Here is a 19,199-nt window from a genome sequence, read left to right as displayed (position 1 = left end):
AAATAGACCAGTGAAAAATATATTAATAATACCTGTATTGAATGATCATTTAAATAAAATATATGATTTTTATATTTATATACATAATATATTTATGTATTTATTTATATTGATTTATTTTTATAAATAAATATACATACTGAGCATGTACCTGTTTGTGTAACACACATAAAATTCACTTTTATGATAAAACATTTTTAGTACACATAATCTGTGCATATCATAGGTAGACACATGCAATACTTATATGTATATGTGTGTGTATATATATATATATATATATATATATATATATACACACACACACACATATATATACATATCATATACACATATATATATATATATATATATATATATATATGTATATGAGTTTTATCATTTATAATAAAATAAGAAAATTATTTTGTCATGTAACTTCATTCAGGTTAGTGTCAGAGATATGATCATAATTTAATTTAATATACAAACAAAATCCTACAAGCTGAAATGCTAAATGTTGCCTACACACATAGAGCTAATGCTATATAAATGATGAAAATGATAAAAAGATAACCGAAGATAAAACGTCCAGGTGTGATGTGGTAAAAACTTCCAACTTCTTCTGTGGTAAAAGAAGAAAAGAAAAAAAAAGCTGTAGCAGCTGCTGTTTTTTTTTTTTTTTACTTTAGTTGACTACCAAATATAATGTATATTTCAAAACATAAGATTAAAGTTAATGATTTGGATTATTCATATACATTATAAAAGCAGTATATTACAGAATACTACTGATGCTACAGTACATACCAGAATCAAATCTCTTCAGTAGGAACTGGACCATTAGGAGAAAATCTTGACCTATAAACACAGAATCATTCGTGGTTACACAAAAATTAAAAAGACAAATATTACACAGGGCCATGTGTTTAGTTTGTTCATCCCAGTACTTAATAAAAGCACTGTGTATGACTAAATCTTCACATTTTTAGAGGACCTCACCTTTGTTTTTTCTTATAAAGTCCAAAGGCGATAATCACAAAGATCAACAGGGTCACAGACACAGTCACTCCAGTCCAAACACCAATGCTCCAGTCAGAAAATCCCACTGGAAAACAAACAAACACAGGTTAAATGATTACATCCTGTGCACATACTCTCTACAAACAATGAAGCTGTGGGCTTAGTTAAAAAGCGATTTTACCTCCTCGTTGCTGATTAATAATGTAGAGATCCATCTATTGTATCTAAGCTATTAGAAGAACTCTGTGCCTAGCAATTATTGTTGATGATACTCACCTGTGTAGGGCTCTATTTAAGTTGCCTTTAGCCATTGTTTTTTGTTCAATCTTGAGCCTACCTACCTGTGTATCCTGTTGCAGACCGTGAGTCTTTGTAAGCCATTGTGCTTGTTTTGTTTTCCCTTTTTGTAACTATTGGAAGCTTTGCTTCTGGTTTTGGTTGTACTTTGTTTCTTGCCTTTTTTTGACCTTCTACAAGTAAAGCCACTTGAAGTTATACCTCTCGTCTCCCAATTGTGATTCCTCTGCACTTGGGTCTCAAAATCCTCAACTTAGGTTAGCTCACTTAGGAAGAACACCAGCTCTGTGTCCAGAAGATATGGGTTCTAGTCCTGCTAAGGACAACCTTCAAGATTTCAGTTTATAGTCTGGCAGTTCCTGCTTCTGTATCATTACATCCAGTGCAAGCTCGTGAATCCTCTCATGGGACAAAAATATATGTGAAAGTTTGTGCATCGAGGCTAGAGCACACTCACTAATTTCTAAAGCACCCTCAGTATTTAATTCTGGAACTGGGCCTAATATTGTGCATTATATTAGAAACTCACGATGCAGGACACCATCAATGCGTTTATTATTATAGAAAGGTTCAACGGAATGAAGGTACAATGTATTCCTGCCGCATATACACACGAGTGCAGGGGCAGAGGAAAACCCCGAACCAGAGTCTTAAAGGAGCAAACACCCAGACATTACATTGTGTATGAGTAGTTTTCACAGTCGGCTACAGTTCATATTTAGGCGATCGCAAGGAGTTTTAAAGAGTCTGCAAAATTAGCAGGATATTTGTTCATTTCCTCCATGAAAATTTCTATACAGTTAGAGTAAACATGCAAATGCTCTTCATACTCCTTGCATCTGTCGATTCCATCTTATGTGTGGATTATTTGGTTTTATACTGAGCAGTTGAATGCTTGAATCTGATTGGCTGACGAACGTTCTCTACGGTGTGCAATTATTTTCAGGGAAACGCACGGCGAATGTAGTTCCAGGCAGCTCTTGACCACATTTAACATGGCTGTATCACTTTGCCAAATGATTTGATTTATTTCAAAAGGTCCTTACAGCCTAAAACAGCAAAAGAACCAAGACCCACAATAACACTGGCCAAACAAATAAATATAGCAAATAAAAGGATTTAAAATGACAGATCGTGTCCACAAAATTACGTTTTATTATGTACGGAAACTTTCACTATAAGAGACATTGCTGCCAAGACCCACAGAGGTTCTCTCTCTCTCTCTCTCTCAATTCAATTCAATTCAATTCAAATGAGCTTTATTGGCATGACTGTGTAGCATCACAATGTTGCCAAAGCAATACATATATTATACAGATAAATAAAATCATGAGGAAACACATATGTCCATATACATGTAGGTAAAAAAAAAAATAAATAAATTAAAAAATAAATAAATGATTAAATGAATACAGAGAGCAGTTATAAATGGAAAGGGGGGATCAGCCTTTGTCCCTCATTTGATGGCAGGAGGACACATACTGCGCTGCCAGGTGGATACACTTTTCCTTTTCTCCCAGAATATAAGAGTTTGTCTAAGTTGCTTTTATGGTTAAATTCAGGTGAAACTAGAGCTATTTGTTTGAAATAGGCATCTCTGATGTGTTTATATTTGCTGCACTCTGTGAGGAAGTGCAGCTCGTCCTCTATGAGTCCCTCAGTGCAGTGAGAACACAGTCGCAGCTCTCTGGCTCTCCAGCTCTGCTTGTGTCGGCCCGTCTCCACACACAGACTGTGTTCACTCAGACGATACTTCGTCAGCAGCTTTCTCTGACCATACTCTTTAATACTGCTCAGGTATGGCGCTAATTTATAATCAGATTTTATTCTGTGGAAGTAAGTTAATTTCTTTACTTGAGTTACTTTTTGCTGCCAATCATGAATGTATTCTTCCTGGGTTATTTTTTCTGTTTCTTTAATTTTTGAATTCTTTAACTGAATTGTGGAATTGAGTTGATGTTTTTCCACTAAATAGTGAAAGGGGTCAGTCTCTGGGTGTTTCTGTCGATAAGTGAAAGCACTGTGGTGGCAGCTATCTGTCGGCGCGTCTGAAAGATGGATCCAGAACTTCGCTGCTCTCTTCTGGATCTCAGAGAGCAGAGGGAATCTGCCCAGTTCTGCCCTGCAGCCGAGATTCGGGGCGTTTCTGTGAATTCCCAGGATGCTTTTGCAGAATTCAAGGTGGAAAATTTCAACAGGGTTTTTGTCCCATGATTCATAGTTTAATTTAAATTTGGGGCCCCAGATTTCACATCCATAGAGGAGAATGGGTTTGATGATGCTATCGAAGATTTTCAGCCACAGTTTAATGGGTGGGTTGAATCTGAACAGGGGTCGTCTTATACTGTAAAAAGCCCTGCGTGCCTTATCCGTCAGATCTTTGATTGCAGTATTGAGCCGTCCAGAGGCTGAGATCGTCAGACCCAAATAATTATAACAGGTGACGTGATTAAGAATTGTTCCACCGATTGTGAACTCATATTTTTTGTCAGCAAGACGAGGCTTTTTCTGAAAGATCATGATTTTTGACTTCTCCATGTTTATCGGTAAGGCCCAATCGTTACTGTACTTTTCCAGAATGGAGAGCTTTGGTGCAGCCCTCTTCATGAGGAGACAAGAGCAGAAGATCGTCTGCATACAGGAGGCATTTGATTTCTCTGCCCTCGAGGGTCAGACCAGGACCAGAGGACTTATCAAGTGCTGATGCCAGTTCATTAATATAGATATTAAATAGAGTCGGGCTGAGGCTGCAGCCTTGACGGACTCCTTTCGCCTGACTGAAATTATCGGTTCGTTTGTCGTTGATTTTGACACAGCATTTGTTCCCGTTGTATATGTCCTTTATGATGTCATATGTCCTTCCTCCTATTCCACTCTGGATAAGTTTTAGGAAAAGTCCATCGTGCCACACGAATCGAAGGCTTTTTGGAAATCAATGAAGCAACCAAATATTTTTCCTTGTTTTGTCTGCTGAACGTATTTTTGTATGAGTGTGTGGAGTGTGTAAATGTGATCTGATGTTCTTTGTTTAGGCATAAATCCAATTTGACAGTTGTTTATAATTTTGTGTTCTTGAATGAACTGAACTAATCTGTCATTAATAATCGAGCAGAATAGTTTTCCGAGGTTGCTGCTGACTGTGATGCCTCTATAATTGTTTGGGTCATACTTCTCACCTTGTTTAAATATTGGAGTTATTAGATTTTCTTTCCAGATTTCGAAAGTGTCCTGATTTTAGTGCGAGATTGAATAATTTCAGAATAGCATCTTTCAATTTGGAGCTGCTGTGTTTCAGCATCTCGTTAGATATTCCATCCAAGCCACAGGATTTTTATTTTTAGGGATTTCATTTTGTCTATTAGTTCATTTAATGCTATGGGTTTGTCTAGATGGTTTAGCTGCTCTTTAATGGTGAATTCTAGGTCGTGTAGTTCAGAGGTCAGATGTTTTGGGTAAGGGTAGGTTCATTTTGTGAAAAGAGTTTTCCGAAATGTTCAGTCCAGATGTTTGGGTCGTGGATGGGAATGTGTTTAGCTTCTCTGGATTTATCTAAATTATTCCATAATTCCCAAAAGAATTTTGATCGACTGCCTCCTCGATCTTGTTGAGCTTTATCTTCATGTGATCAGCTTTTTTCTGTATTAGCAGTGACTTGTATATCTCAAGGGTTTGTTGATATGTGGCTCGTGTTTGTTGGTTTGCAGGGTCTCTGTGTTTTTTATTTGATAATGATCGTAATTCTTTTCTTAGTTTTTGGCATTCTTTATCAAACCAACCAGCTTTAGCGATTTCCTTTTACATCTGTAATGTTTTCTTTTCTCAGGGCTTTTCTGACTACGGTAGAGAAAATTGAAGTTAATTGTTCTGTTGCTAAATTGATCATTTTCTTCTCTTCACCAAATGAAGTCAGTAGAAATGAGTCCATCATGTTCTCCACATGAGTGCTGTGGAGCTCGGCTTCGTACTGGGCAGGACTGTCTTTACTCCATATAAATGTGGAGGGGAGGGGGTACAGTTTGACCTTCTGCTCTGAAGATGGCAGAAGATTCACTGACGTGTTCAGACTGAGGACTATGTGGCTGTGGTCGGATAACGGTAGCTGTGGCATCACTGTGAAATAGTTGATTTTGCTTTGGTCTAGATCCGTAATGGCGTAGTCTACTGTGCTGCTGCCCAGACAGGAGCAGTAGGTGAGTCGACCCAGAGAGTCACCCTTTATTCTGCCGTTAACTATGTATAGACCCAGGCTTTTGCAGAGCTGCAGGACCTGTTTTCCATGTCTGTTTACTGTGTTGTCATAATTCTGTCGTGCTTTAGTAAAACGTTTTTGTTGGTAATGCATGTGAACTGTTAATATATTTATCTCCATCTGAACTAATGTAGTCCGCTTCTCTCCCTGTTCTAGCGTTCAGATCCCCCATTAACAGCACTGGGCCTCGAGACTGAAAGTATATGATCTCTGACTGTAGAGTTGAGAAGGTGTCTTCATTATAATAAGGCGACTCACGTGGAGGGATATATGTGGCACATAGGTACAGGTCCTCATCTAAACACAAAATCTCTTTTTAAGTTTTATCCAAATGTGTGTTTTCCTTTTTCACAGGCTGAATATACTGCCACAGATGGTCTTTGAACCAAACTATGATTCCTCCTGAATCTCTTCCGTTTTAACATTAGGCTGTTTGATTGAGGGATACGCAGCTCTCTGTAGTTTGGAGGGTGTAGGATTTGGAGTCTAAACGACTCCACGTCTCAAGTAATATAATTATATTTGAACTATATACAATATTAACAAAATCAGAGTTAGTAATTTTCTCCCCAAAAGCTGAAGAGAACATCCCTTGAATATTGTAACATGTGATTTTAAACGATGACATTGAGTATTATTGTAATTACCAGAATAATGTATGAGTTCATGACACAATCATATAAATATATAGATTAGTCAATTAAAAAGATGATATAGAGAATATAGAGAAATACAGTGAGTGGGTCTATTTTACAAATGTTACATTTAAAAATAAACAAGTAAATAAGCAAAAAAATAAAATAAGTCATTAAGAAATAATGATCATTCTTGACTATAGACCCATCGTGTGCTTAAGTTAATAGATTATCACATATAATTTTCAGCATGTTTTTGATCTGGATGAGGTCAGTGGAGTCTGATGTACCTCGTCGTGCCGCTACAGCGGCGTAGCTGCCGGGAAGCTGCCCAGCTCTCTCCTCCCGGTCCGGATGTGTCTTCTGAGGGCTGTTCAGGGCTGCCTTGATGGTTTTTGCAAACAGTCTCATGCCCTCTCGGTGGATGTGGATATGGTCGTAGAGATGCTGATGTGTGATTTGCTGATGGTTGGCTATGTGGACATTCGGTATTGGGAACCTCAACCTCTCTCTCTCTCTCTCTCTCTCTCTCAACCTCTCTCTCTCTCTCTCTCAACCTCTCTCTCTCTCTCTCTCAACCTCTCTCTCTCAACCTTCCTCTCTCTCTCTCAACCTCTCTCTCTCTCTCTCTCTCAACCTCTCTCTCTCTCTCAACCTTCCTCTCTCTCTCAACCTCTCTCTCTCTCTCTCTCAACCTCTCTCTCTCTCTCTCTCACAACTTGGTTGACCGACAGCATTTTTAGATTGGTCGGCTCGCTGATGGTGTGCCGATGGTGGTCCGACCGTATTAAGCCACTGAATTTGTGCCGCCCAAAAAACGCTGGTGGACCCGCCAGGTTGTTTGCTGGGTAGGTTTAAAATGACATTTTGGAATTAGCAACGGAGGCACTGGACGAGATGCAGAAGAAATGATCCTACTCACAATAGCGATTTAAGTAGAAAAACCGGACAAATGCCTTGAAATATTTAATCTGAACGATGTCTTGAGGTGTGGTAACCGCGGTATAAGCGGAATAATTGACTTCGGTCCGTTGAATCCTTAAAATAATGCACAGGCGTCGTGGCCGCATTACCACCTCGGGTGTGCATTATTTTCTAAGAATTCAACGGACCAGTCAAGTATTCCTTACTTGAAACCACTAAAATCTCCAGTTTCATCAGCTCTGATAATAAACAACATGATATGCGGCCAGCCAATGTTCACTTTTAATCAAAACAAAGCATTATTTACCCCGTTTGCATCTGCGAGGCGCTCTTTACACATTTTCCTTGTGTTAACATCAGTATTTATATGATATGACATATGACTGCTGAATGTCTGACAACTTAACACTTGGTAATGTCCCTCCCTCCTACCCCACCCTCCACACACATGATTCGACTATCAGTCCATTATAGACAAGATTCAACAATCATGATTAAAGGTGCTGTATGTAGGATTGACACCGAGTGGTTGAAATAGTTTTTTTTTTTTTTTGAAGAATCATCATTAATCCCTAATATATCCATGAAGAAAACAAAATAGTTCCAGAAGCAAAGTCAATGAAAAAGCAGTCGGTCACTTTTGCCCTCTATTTTGCTCGAAGGATGATTATTGCCTTCTGAAGTTTGCTGACTTAAAAAGCCTATTTTTGCATAAAGAAAATGTGCAACTGATTCGTAACAATTTATTTACTTGATTTAATTCAGCACTATAGCATAAGCAGTTGAATCTTACCTTCAGAAAGGGAAGTTGTAGCGCTGACATCACCTGCAATACAATGTTATTTTACTCTGTGCATGTCGGGCAATAAAAAATCCAATCCTTTGATTTGAGTAACTTGATATTACTATGTGCCAAACCGGTTATACAGAATATTAAAGACTTGTTATTACAGTTCATATCACAAGAACTGACATCAGTGTTTATGGGTAAAAAAAGTCTGGGTAACACTTTCTATGAAGCGCATATTTATAATACATTATAAGGATATTCTTAAGGCATTATAATGAATGCATAATGCATCATAAACAACCTTTATATTAAACAACCAATATGTTATATCATCTTATGAATATTCATAAGAACCGTTTTAATGTATTGTAATATTTACTTATTTGTGGTTACAGGTTTTAAGAGCATGATGATTTATAACACACAGTGAACATGTTGCATCCACTTAAGTTACAATCGATTATATTTCTCATAGTTATAATGTATTATAAGTCTCATATCCTGCCATCTTTCTTATGATACTTTACTTAAAGCAATCAAAGACCACTTATAAGTATAGTAATAATAATAGTTTTGTTTAGTTTTTTTCCCCTCAAACAGCCATAAGATCAGATATCAGATCAGATGAATGTGTAATATGACACATTTGCTTTGAACTATTTTTATTTTTAATATCAGTTTGATTATTTTGATGGCACAGACAGCTGTTGATAAGTAACTCTGCAACGACATGTCAACTAGCAGTCATTGGAATATTATTAGTAGTATGTCTGCTAAATATATGCTAACACTTTATTTTGATGCTTCCCCAGACAAACTGACTATAAGTAACATTGTAAGTATGTCAACATTCTACCGACCCTAACCTTAACCTAAGCCTACTAATACTCTGAGAGTTAGTTGACATGTAGTTGCAAAGTTGCTTATAGTCAATAGACTAAGGGGACCATCAAAATAAAATGTATCCTAACATATAAATATTGATTTTTTTTCATTAATTAACTAGCTCACATCAAAATTAATATTAGCCTCACAGGGAACACTCAAATAACATTCCACACCTAACCACTAGTAGTAAGATACTGTGCAGAACTTAAATAAACAATGTCAAGATACAGTATATATAGTCCATTATAAATGTAAAGGTAGATTTAATATGGTGTTCATTGTGTGTTATAAATAATCATAATCTTAAAGGGTTAGTTCACCCCAAAATGAAAATTCTGTCATTAATTACTCCCCCTCATGTCGTTCCAAACCCGTAAGACCTTCGTTCATCTTCGGAACACAAATTAAGATGTTTTTGATGAAATCGGAGAGCTATCTGACCCTGCATGGACAGCAACGCAACTGAAATGTTCCCAGGTCCAGAAACGTAGTAAATACATCGGTAAAACAGTCCATGTGACATCAGTGGCTCAACTTCAGTTTTCCGACGTTACAAGAAGACTTTTTTTTTTTGCGCAAAGAAAACAAAAATAACAATTTACTCAACCATTATTCTCCCCTGAGTTACATCTTCTGCCATTTTGGAGAGTACCTAAGAACGTATTTGACTTAATCAGCGTTGTTTACGTTTGGGGGAAAGCGCGTGAACGAACGTATTCTGAGTATTAAGCATTGTTTACGCTTAAGAGAAAGCGTGCGTATGCATTGTGATACTCTCTAAAATGGCAGACGACATAACTCGGGGGAGAAGAATGGTTGAGTAAATTGTTATTTTTGTTTTCTTAGCACAAAAAAATAAAGTATTCTAGTAGTGTCTCAAAATTGAAGTTGAGCCACTGATGTCACATGGATTGTTTTACCGATGCATTTACTACGTTTCTGGACCCGGAAACATTTCAGTTGCATTGCTGTCTATGGGAGGGTCAGAGAGCTCTCCGATTTCATCAAAAACATCTTAATTTGTGTTCCGAAGATGAACGAAGGTCTTACGGGTTTGGAACGACATGTGGATGAGTAATTAAATGACAGAATTTTCATTTTGGGGTGAACTAACCCTTTAAAAATTATAACCACAAATGCGTCAAGCATTATAATGTATTATAATTGCTGTTATGATTATTTATAAGATGATATAACATATTATAAGGTTTTTTTATAATGCATTATGCATTTATTATAATGCCTTAAAAATACCCTTATAATGTATTATAAATATGGGCTTCATAGAAAATGTTACCAAAGTCTGTAGTGTAAATCTGGCACAAAGACTAATCTACAAAGAGTCATATCCTGTTAGATAAGTGCCACTGCATTCACTTACTAATAACTTCCTTTACACATTCACTATATCTGGCCACAACAAGAGTCAGATGGTCATTTCATTTCTCTCACTAGCACCGTGCTCTACTTTTAAACTACTGTACAGTTACATGTGAATTCTCATATTCAGAAAGCAAATTCTTAGAGTAAGAAGTATCCTACTGTCAAGATATGCAGGCATGTTAGAAAATAATATAGTTATAAATCAGTTACTTACAAGAGCACTGCTGCTTTTCATTGATCTGCAAAATAAATAAAAACAAGCATAAAGCAAAGCAATGTCAGTTCAGTTATTCTACTAAATATCAACAACATTTCATTTGAGGGCCTCGCAGTACATAAAAGCAATAAAACATATATCACAAACAATTTTACACTTACTCTGCCAGTGGGGCAGGAGAGCAGGCACTCGAGATTTTCAGGACAGGCCTGCAAGGTGGCGGTGCTTGCAGTCAGATTTGTAATCGGAGAGATGAATGACGGATATCCTTCTGCAAACAGTCCTGTCAAAGTTCCCTGAACAAGAGAGGGAAAGAGATGTAATGAAGAAACATGGTGGGAATGGCAGAATTAAGACCAAACAGAATAAACATGTGTAACTCTTTCACTAAAACTATCTGAAATATATGTTTAGCATTCATAATGGTAATAGAAGAATAGAAACTCGGTCGTCTTTAAGGTTTAGCAACCAAACCTAGTTTTACAGTTGTTTAATCAGATGGCTACTGTAAATGACACAGGAAGTAAACAAAATATTAAAATATAATAAATTATTACTCAGTAGATGGCAACCAAACCTAGGATTAACCATAGGAAGTAAATAAATTATTAAAAAGCCAACAATAGTGGGTTTTCTCATTACTCAGTAAATGGCTAACAAATGTATTTTTAGTATCGCGATTAATCGCATCCAAAATAAAAGTTTTTGTTTACATAATATATGAGTGTATATATTTAAGAAAAATATGTTATGTTTATATATTAAATATATTTATATATAATATAAAATACAGCCTAATAATATAAATACATAAATGTATATACATGTAAATATTTTCAATATATATACTGTATGTGTGTGTGTTTATATATACATAATAAACAAACACAGTACACATACATATATTATGTAAACAAAAACTTTTATTTTGGATGCGATTAATCACGATTAATCGTTTGGCAGCACTACTTTTTAGACATAAAATACTCACATTGACAAGCCATTGTTTCTCGCAGTCACTGAAGTACTCTTTAATGTCATACAAAATGACAAAGAGGAATTGTCCATCATTCTGTCTCTTCCCAGGGCATCGCAAGACAACAGATGCTCCTAATGTCAGTTTAATGCTCGTATACATGAACAGAATTATTTTAACTGAAAGAGAACACACACAATGAACTCTTACAAAATATAGAGGCATATAGGAGACAAAGTCAAAACACTGCATGCCAACACTGGAACTGAGGAAATAGCTCCAGTGGTTTTAGATTGAATACTAATTGATCAGATATTCATTTTTTCACATTTTTACTCTGAATCCAAGTATATTTGGGTTAAATTCATCAGTCACAGAACAGATTATAGACTAAGACAGGAGTTACTGAACATTTTTTAAAGCCAAAGTCCTCTAAATGTTGTGTGCAAAGGACTCCTTTTTAAAATATAATATATATTTTACACCTAATTTATACTGTGTGAGAAAAATGGTGATAATGAAAATAAAAATTAAATAATTGTCATTTTAACTAACCTCTTTAAATCAAAAGTATAAAGAAGTTATGCATAGTCAAAGAATTAAGAACGACACTGTAATAAATATATATATATATATATATATATTAGTGGTGGGCATAGATTAATTTTTTTAATCTAGATTAATCTCACTGTAATCTTGGAATTAATCTAGATTAATCCAGATTAAAATGGCTCATTTGAATTCTGCCAAGTAGATCAGAATAAGTTTACTACTAGTAGTAAACAACTAGCAGTCATCAATAATTTAATATTGATAATAACATCGAAGACATTGTATGATTATTCCTTAGAGATAAGGTTTTAATAGTTTTAGTAGTAGTAGCCTATTACGTTCTGCCCAATATCTTCAAGTGAAACCGAACTTTTATTTTGACGGGTTGCTGTGAGGATAGTTTTTCTCAAATGAAACGCTCGAATGCTCATGAAGTATTTATGTCCTTAGTGAGACGACAGACGTTAATATCGCCGCAAGCGTCACGCGGTCTTCTGTATGAGTAGTGAACAAACCCGTGCGTCTGCGCCATACATTAACACAGAGACACACAGAAGTCATATTTAAATAGACGTTTTGCGGCTTAATATTTACAAATAGGAGTGGGAGTGTGCTCACTTGTGTGTGCGCTTACGTTTGTTTGTGTGTGTGTGTGTGTGTGTGTGCGAACCGGGGCGGAACTCCGCTGTGCGCGCGATACAGAGAGCGCCACCATGTAACGTAGAGACAGAAATGACTTGCCGATTTCCATTGGGAAGCTTCTTAAAAATAAATTTTCCCTGAAGCAAACCCGGCGGCTTCATAGCTGCATCCATGTTAGCACGCATACACACAGGTTCGAAGACTCGTTCTCGCCCCCTACAGTGCAATTCGGCAAGGTATATATCCGCGCTAAAATATCAAGGTGAAAGTCATCATAGCTTGCGTAGTATAGACCCAGCTCCCAACCCAACTTTGAGAATAGATTAACGGCGATATTTTTTTTATCGCCCGAGTCTCATGTTAAGGCAGCACGTTAACGCCCATAACGGCCCACCACTAATATATATATATATATATATATATATATATATGGCAAATTCCAAATGGAAGTGATAATCCCTATCCTCTTGGAGCGGGGACTTTGGAGTGAACAGGGCACGTGCGTGCCATTAGGCGCATTCGACTTGAAGCAGCGCTGCGCAGAGTGATCACTGTGTGACATCAAAGTATCGCGAGAGCGATAAGAGAGCAGATGGATCCTGGTACTTTGATGTCATACACTGATCATTCTGCGCAGCGCTGCTTCAAGTCAAATGCGCCTATTATGTAGTCCTTTGGAATGCACTTGGTAAAGGGAGAAACGTAATTTCCTCATTATCTGCAGCTGGGATGTTCCCGTGACAATGCAGCACGGTATGAGTCAGCAGATTCGCTGACTGACACCAGCATAAAAAAATATATATATATACACACATTTTTATTTTAAAAAGTTTTATAAATATTTAGTATGTATGTTCATTTGCAACAGTTATACTAACAACACTAAAAAAGACGTTTATGCTATGCCAGTGTGCGTTTGACAACGCAGCGCTGCACAGATCGATCAAATTTTGACTTGAAGCAGTGCATGCCGGTTAGAAATTTTGTCCGCCTTGAGACGCCGACACCACGTGACTGTCACGTGTGGCATCAAAGTTCCAAGAGCTTTTCGAGAGCAGCCAGCTGTGAAAATGGAAAACGCAAAATGAAAATTTGCGATTTTCTAGGCTGATATGGCTAGGAACTATACTCTCATTTCGGCGTGATAATCAAGGAACTTTGCTGCCACTTGCAGATGTTTTTTTTTTTTGCGTGGTGCCCCCCTGGACGTGGTGCCCCTGGGCACTTACCCAATTGCCCATATGGTTAATCCACCTATGCGCACACCATGCTGCGTTATCACGGGAACATCCCAGCTGCAGATAATGAGGAAATAATGTCATAGGCTTGTTTGAGATGAGCAAAATCTGCGCAGAACCGTTCATCGTTGATCACTGCGAGATGCCGGTTAGAAAAGTGTCCGAGTTACGTCCGCCTTGGTCTGATATTATGCTGACGTGTGCCAAAAAACTCTGGCGACGGCGAGGAGGCTGGGACAGATTGAGCAGTCACGCGCAGTTGCTCTCCACCGACTGCGCTGATCAAAAGCTGACTGACTACACAGCTTAATGCTCATTGGTTCAGACAACTGTGATGCTGCGTTCTTTTTTTGATTTTTTATCTGATTTCACGCAATTATGTATTTAAATTATGCATGAATATTTGAGTGAGAATAACGCAATATCTGCCTTTGATCTCATTGGTATCTGTTCCACTTCGAAAGGGCAGAACTGTCCGACTTGACTGTGCTTATTTCACTCCTCCCCTCACTGCAGACGCCTACTCTCGCCTACATTTCAGGCGAGGCGAGGCGCATCTCAAACAAGCCTATTCCCAAACAATGAAACATTGTTTTATTAAACGTGCCTCTGCCAACTTTTTTGGAGAGTGTTGCAGCCATCAAAATCAAACTTTGTTCACATTAACAAAATACATTTATGTTGGTCAGTGAAAACTTTGGAAATCTTTTCTTTGTACTTTTGTCAATTAAATTAAAGTTAAAGAGAATGAAAAAAAAAAAAAGATTCTTGATTTTATTGCATTTTACAAAACGTCCCAACTTCTCTGGAATTGAGGTTACAGACCTGACAAGTTAAGACCAACAAGATAACTACCTATACATAAAAAAAATCTATTTATATATTCTATTTATTCTGTAGCCTACTGGTTTACACTGTGGGACCAAATGTCTCACAGACCAAGACAGTGAAGCCTGAGAAACAGCTACACCAGGGGTAGGCAACATCAGTCCTGGAGTGCCGCTGTCCTGTAGAGTTTAGCTCCAACCCTAATCAAACACACCTGCACAAGCTAATAAAGGTCTTCAGAATTACTAGGGCTACAGGCAGGTGAGGGTTCTTTCAGGGTTGGAGCTAAACTCTGCAGGACATCGGCACTCCACGTTGCCTACCCCTGAGCTACACTGTGGAGACCAGCCAACGTTCCCCACACGGTAAAAAGTGATAAGTTGACTTAACTTAAAAAAATTGAGGAAACCCATTGTCTTAAAATTATTAAGTAAATAATCATTTTAAAAAATAAGTTAAAACCCTTTAGCTACCCCACCAAGAAAAAGGCAATTGACAAATTCTTTGTTTGCATTTCTTATCTCCTTATGTCACAGTTCCCACACTCAATGTATTTTTTTTTTCAACACATCCCATAATTTTTTAAATATCGGCCTCTACCAAATGGTTGATATGTCACTTTATGGTAAAAGTACCGGAATTCATACACATACTATGAAAATCTGAAAATTTGAACTATAATAGTAATTTATTTAAAAAAATAATCCAAATAAAATATATTTGTATATTGAATCTTCTTTATTTATTGAAGTATGCCATAAAATATTTCAGGTTTTCATTTTAACACAGGAAATTATATGCTTTCTTGTTTTTTAACAATAAACAAAAATAACACATAAAATAACAAAAAAAAAACAAAAAGACATAACATTCTTTCTGCATTCAAAAAAATAAAATAAAAATAGCAAGAGATAGTAATATAATGGCATTTTAGGCTTTTGTTTCAAGAAAACGTTGGCTCCTAAAGGTAGCATCTGCTCCTCTTCACTGAGGGCGACATTGAAGAATGTGGATGCCCCTTGATACAGCAGCAAGTCATGGATGATGCCAGATGAACTGGCTCTGCAGAAGGCTTTAAAGCCCCACTTATCTGGTTTATTGCCAATATATTGGCAGAGGGTGCCAGCTCTTGTGCCTTTATATCTTATCATGACCTCATCCACACTGTGCTTGTAAGTGGATGGTATTAGGAGACACTGCTTGCGAAGCATCTCAAAGTGTGGACGGATTTTGTCAAATCGATCTGGATTCTCACTGCACTGCTGATTGTCATCGAAATGAACATAACGGCGTAACAGCTGGAATCTCTTCCTTGGCATGATATCAGCTATCACACTGAAGCGTGACTCATGGTGCCAGTAATCCTCCAGCTAGGAGCAGATGAATCGCCTTCGATAATGAACGCGATATTGCGTAGCTTGTCAGCGAACTACGGCTCTGTGTATTAAATGGCGCTCTATTTGAAAACAGGTGATGGAGATTTAGCGCTAATCATGGAACCGGCTTTACTGATGAGATGCGCATGAATATCGTGTTCGATATATCGCCCAGCCCTACGCTCCAGCGATGGAAATTTGAAAACACCCATAAAGAGTAGCATGGAAAGAAAATCTTCAATCTTTTCTGAGCTGGTCTTGATTGGATCCCCCAGCTCCTGGGCAGAGTACAGGTTGGTATGATGAGCAACATGCTGAATCATCTCATCAGTGAAGAGCATTTTGAAGTATTGGAAGGATGACTGTACATCCACAGGGGGTTCAAACCTTGATTCTGTGACCTGGAATTCCTCAATGTCTTAGAAGAAGTGTTGTGACAAGTGCTGTTGATTGACTTTGTGACATCTAGTGGATTTTTTTGGCATAACATACCTCAACCAGATGGTAGAGATGGCTCAATCAGCTTGAGTTAAGTTAGGTACTCCTCTCAATAAAATATAGTGACTCAAAATGTGCTCAACGGTTTGGTGGAGCAGGCAGTTGAAGGGTTAAGTGAATTGTCAAGTTCACTTAATTTTTTTTTTATTTTTTTATTATTATTTACTATATTATTATTATTTAGTAATAATTTTAAGGCAACGGGTTTCCTCAATTTTTTTTTAAGTTAAGTCAACTTATCACTTTTTACAGTGCATGAAACGGATCAATGATAACATCTAAAAATGCAAAACGATTTATGTGAGTATTAAGTTCAGGGGTAGGCATAGAGAGAGAAAATATCATTAGCTCAGTATAAAAGCAACAGAAGTCAATGGAAAGTCCCTATAAACATACACACACAAACGCCTGTGTGTGTGTACCTGGTATTCCCTACATTATGGGGACCAAATATCCCCAAAAGGCTAGTAATACCAGTCATTTTTGACCTTGTGGGGACATTTTTGGTCCTCATGAGGAAAGAAAGCTTATAAATCATACAGAATGATCTTTTTCTGTGAGAGGCAGGTTAGGGTAACGGGATAGAAAACACAGTTTGTACAGTATAAAAACCATTACACCTACTGAATGTCCCCGTAAAACATGTAAACCCAACGTGTGTGTGTGTGTACTCTTGACAGGTCTACTGCAGCTCCAAATACAGAAGTACAGTCTTCTCAGGTTAACAGTATTTGAGATTAGTGATACACAATATCCTGTCAAAGGAGACTAAGGACCGCTGCCTCTTATTCTACACTTTTTCATAATTACGATTTTAGTGGAAGCGTCCTAATAGCCAACTTACTGTGAAGCCACAACGAATACAACGCGAAACAACGTAACTAACACCAGTTAAACGCGAACGGCGGCTAAGGGTGTAAAACATGGTGTAAAACAATTATAAAAGCCGAGTGAAAACGTATTTTCGGCATACGATGTTAAATCTGTGGCACATAACTAACTCAATTCACACCATTCCGCTTTAACAAAACGCACCGTAGCCACAAAAAGGATAATTAATAACTAGAAAAGTAGAAAAATCAGTAATGTTCAAAAGGCTTAACGAGATATTTTGATACAACCCTCATCTCGAACTGAAGACGAGACGTACTACTATCCCCGTGGAGCAGCAGAACTCTCACGCCGGATCACGGACCAATTAAAATGCGGCAGGGTGGTACTTTGAAAACCACACCAGCAGTACAAGTGTAACAGGTCACGTGTGATGTTCTGTTCACTATAGGGTAATATAACAGGAGGTACCGTAACATTATAGCTAAGTAGATTATAAATATTACAAAATTATAAATAACAACGAATCTGAATACTTTTACAAAAATAGATATATCACACCATGGCAAAACAAAAGTGTACAGAATTATATATATATATATATATATATATATATATATATATATATATATATATATATATATATATATATATATATATATATATATATATATATATATAAATACCACATCGCTATAATAAATAACTTATTATTATTTTTTTTTTCTGGTAACACTTTACAATACGGGTGCACTAATATGCATTAAATAATGCTTAACTAATGCACAGATAATCACAAGTTAATGTATAACTCATGAAGAACTAAAACATTTTTAATGATAAGTGCTTCAGCAATTTATGAACATATGATTCATAGATTAAGCAATCAATAAATGGTTATTAGTTAAATGTCATAATGTATAATTCCTTAATAACATATTACATTAACTAATGATGTAAATTCATATGCTAATTACCACAATGGTCAAAGCTATGTACCTCAACTTCCAGTTGTCTGCTTTAATTAATTATTAATGATTTGCAAAAGGTGTCATTATGTTATGACTTTACTAGCTATCCAGTCAGTATAGGCTTATAATTTTGTAATTCTTATTGATTATATTCTTTTTAATTTTAAGCTGCCTGTACTCTGATTTTGCTGTAAATATTTGTTAAAAAATCTAATAACATGAAAACTGGACATTTTTCGTAATTGGATTATAATTTATGTCATTGTCACTGAAACTATTACAACTATTCTGGACACATTTAGCTTTTGTTTCACAGAAGAAGAAAAAAAAAAATTACACGGTCCTTTAGAGGGGCGTTTTCCACCACTCTACCCTACCAATTCTGGCAGTTGTTCTCGGATTCCCAATGATATTGTTTGTGACCATTGTTTGTGCTGCTGACATACCCTTGCCGGTAGTGATATGTTGCACCGACACGTCTTAGTCCTGTGTATAACTACAAACTCCGTGCTGGACTACATATATTCTGTACATCATCAGAGGATAACTCAGTCAAACAACAACATACTGAACTGTACAACCCATTGCCAGACCAGACCAGGTGTATCACACAGGATCCTATAGCCTAAAAAGCATACCAAATTTTGTTTTAATGATATGTTTTAATGGTTCGTTTTTATTGTTTTGTGCGATTTCAAAATTGCTATATTACTGTATTTATTTTCGGAATTGTGCACAATAATAAATAGTGATTAATACAAATTTCTATTAATATTTAATAAGCTCAGGATAAGTGATAATTGAGGGTGACCCCAAGTCATGAAATGACCAAAAAGTACCAGTAATTAATTTATGTATTTATTTGTTTATTTATTGATATTTTTTGTCAAACGAGATAGGCC

General features: G+C 36.7%; 1 protein-coding gene across 1 annotated transcript; it reads right to left on the bottom strand.

Moving 5' to 3' along the window:
• Nucleotides 1-432: 432 nt before the first annotated feature.
• LOC131521686 (uncharacterized) lies at nt 433-15,940 on the bottom strand. The gene is made up of 8 exons (XM_058746635.1): nt 15,610-15,940; nt 11,377-11,540; nt 10,547-10,681; nt 10,383-10,407; nt 7,901-7,933; nt 982-1,087; nt 790-840; nt 433-604 (listed from the first exon to the last, which is right to left on the bottom strand). Exons 1-7 carry the CDS (start codon nt 15,938-15,940, stop codon nt 795-797), a joined length of 840 nt encoding a protein of 279 aa, XP_058602618.1. The 3' UTR covers nt 433-604; nt 790-794.
• Nucleotides 15,941-19,199: the final 3,259 nt, after the last annotated feature.

This window comes from Onychostoma macrolepis, chromosome 16 (assembly GCF_012432095.1).
Source record: "Onychostoma macrolepis isolate SWU-2019 chromosome 16, ASM1243209v1, whole genome shotgun sequence".
Classification (NCBI taxonomy): Eukaryota; Metazoa; Chordata; class Actinopteri; order Cypriniformes; family Cyprinidae; genus Onychostoma; species Onychostoma macrolepis.
This window is presented reverse-complemented; position numbering and strand designations above follow the sequence as displayed.

Excerpts from the sequence above, each read along its gene's own strand:
- LOC131521686 (XM_058746635.1), bottom strand. The coding sequence starts at position 15,940 with ATGCCAAGGAAGAGATTCCAGCTGTTACGCCGTTATGTTCATTTCGAT. Across the intron at positions 10,682-11,376 it reads AGAAACAATGGCTTGTCAAT|GGAACTTTGACAGGACTGTT; the intron begins GTGAGTATTTTA and ends TCTCTTGTTCAG. Across the intron at positions 1,088-7,900 it reads TACAACTTCCCTTTCTGAAG|TGGGATTTTCTGACTGGAGC; the intron begins GTAAGATTCAAC and ends TTTGTTTTCCAG.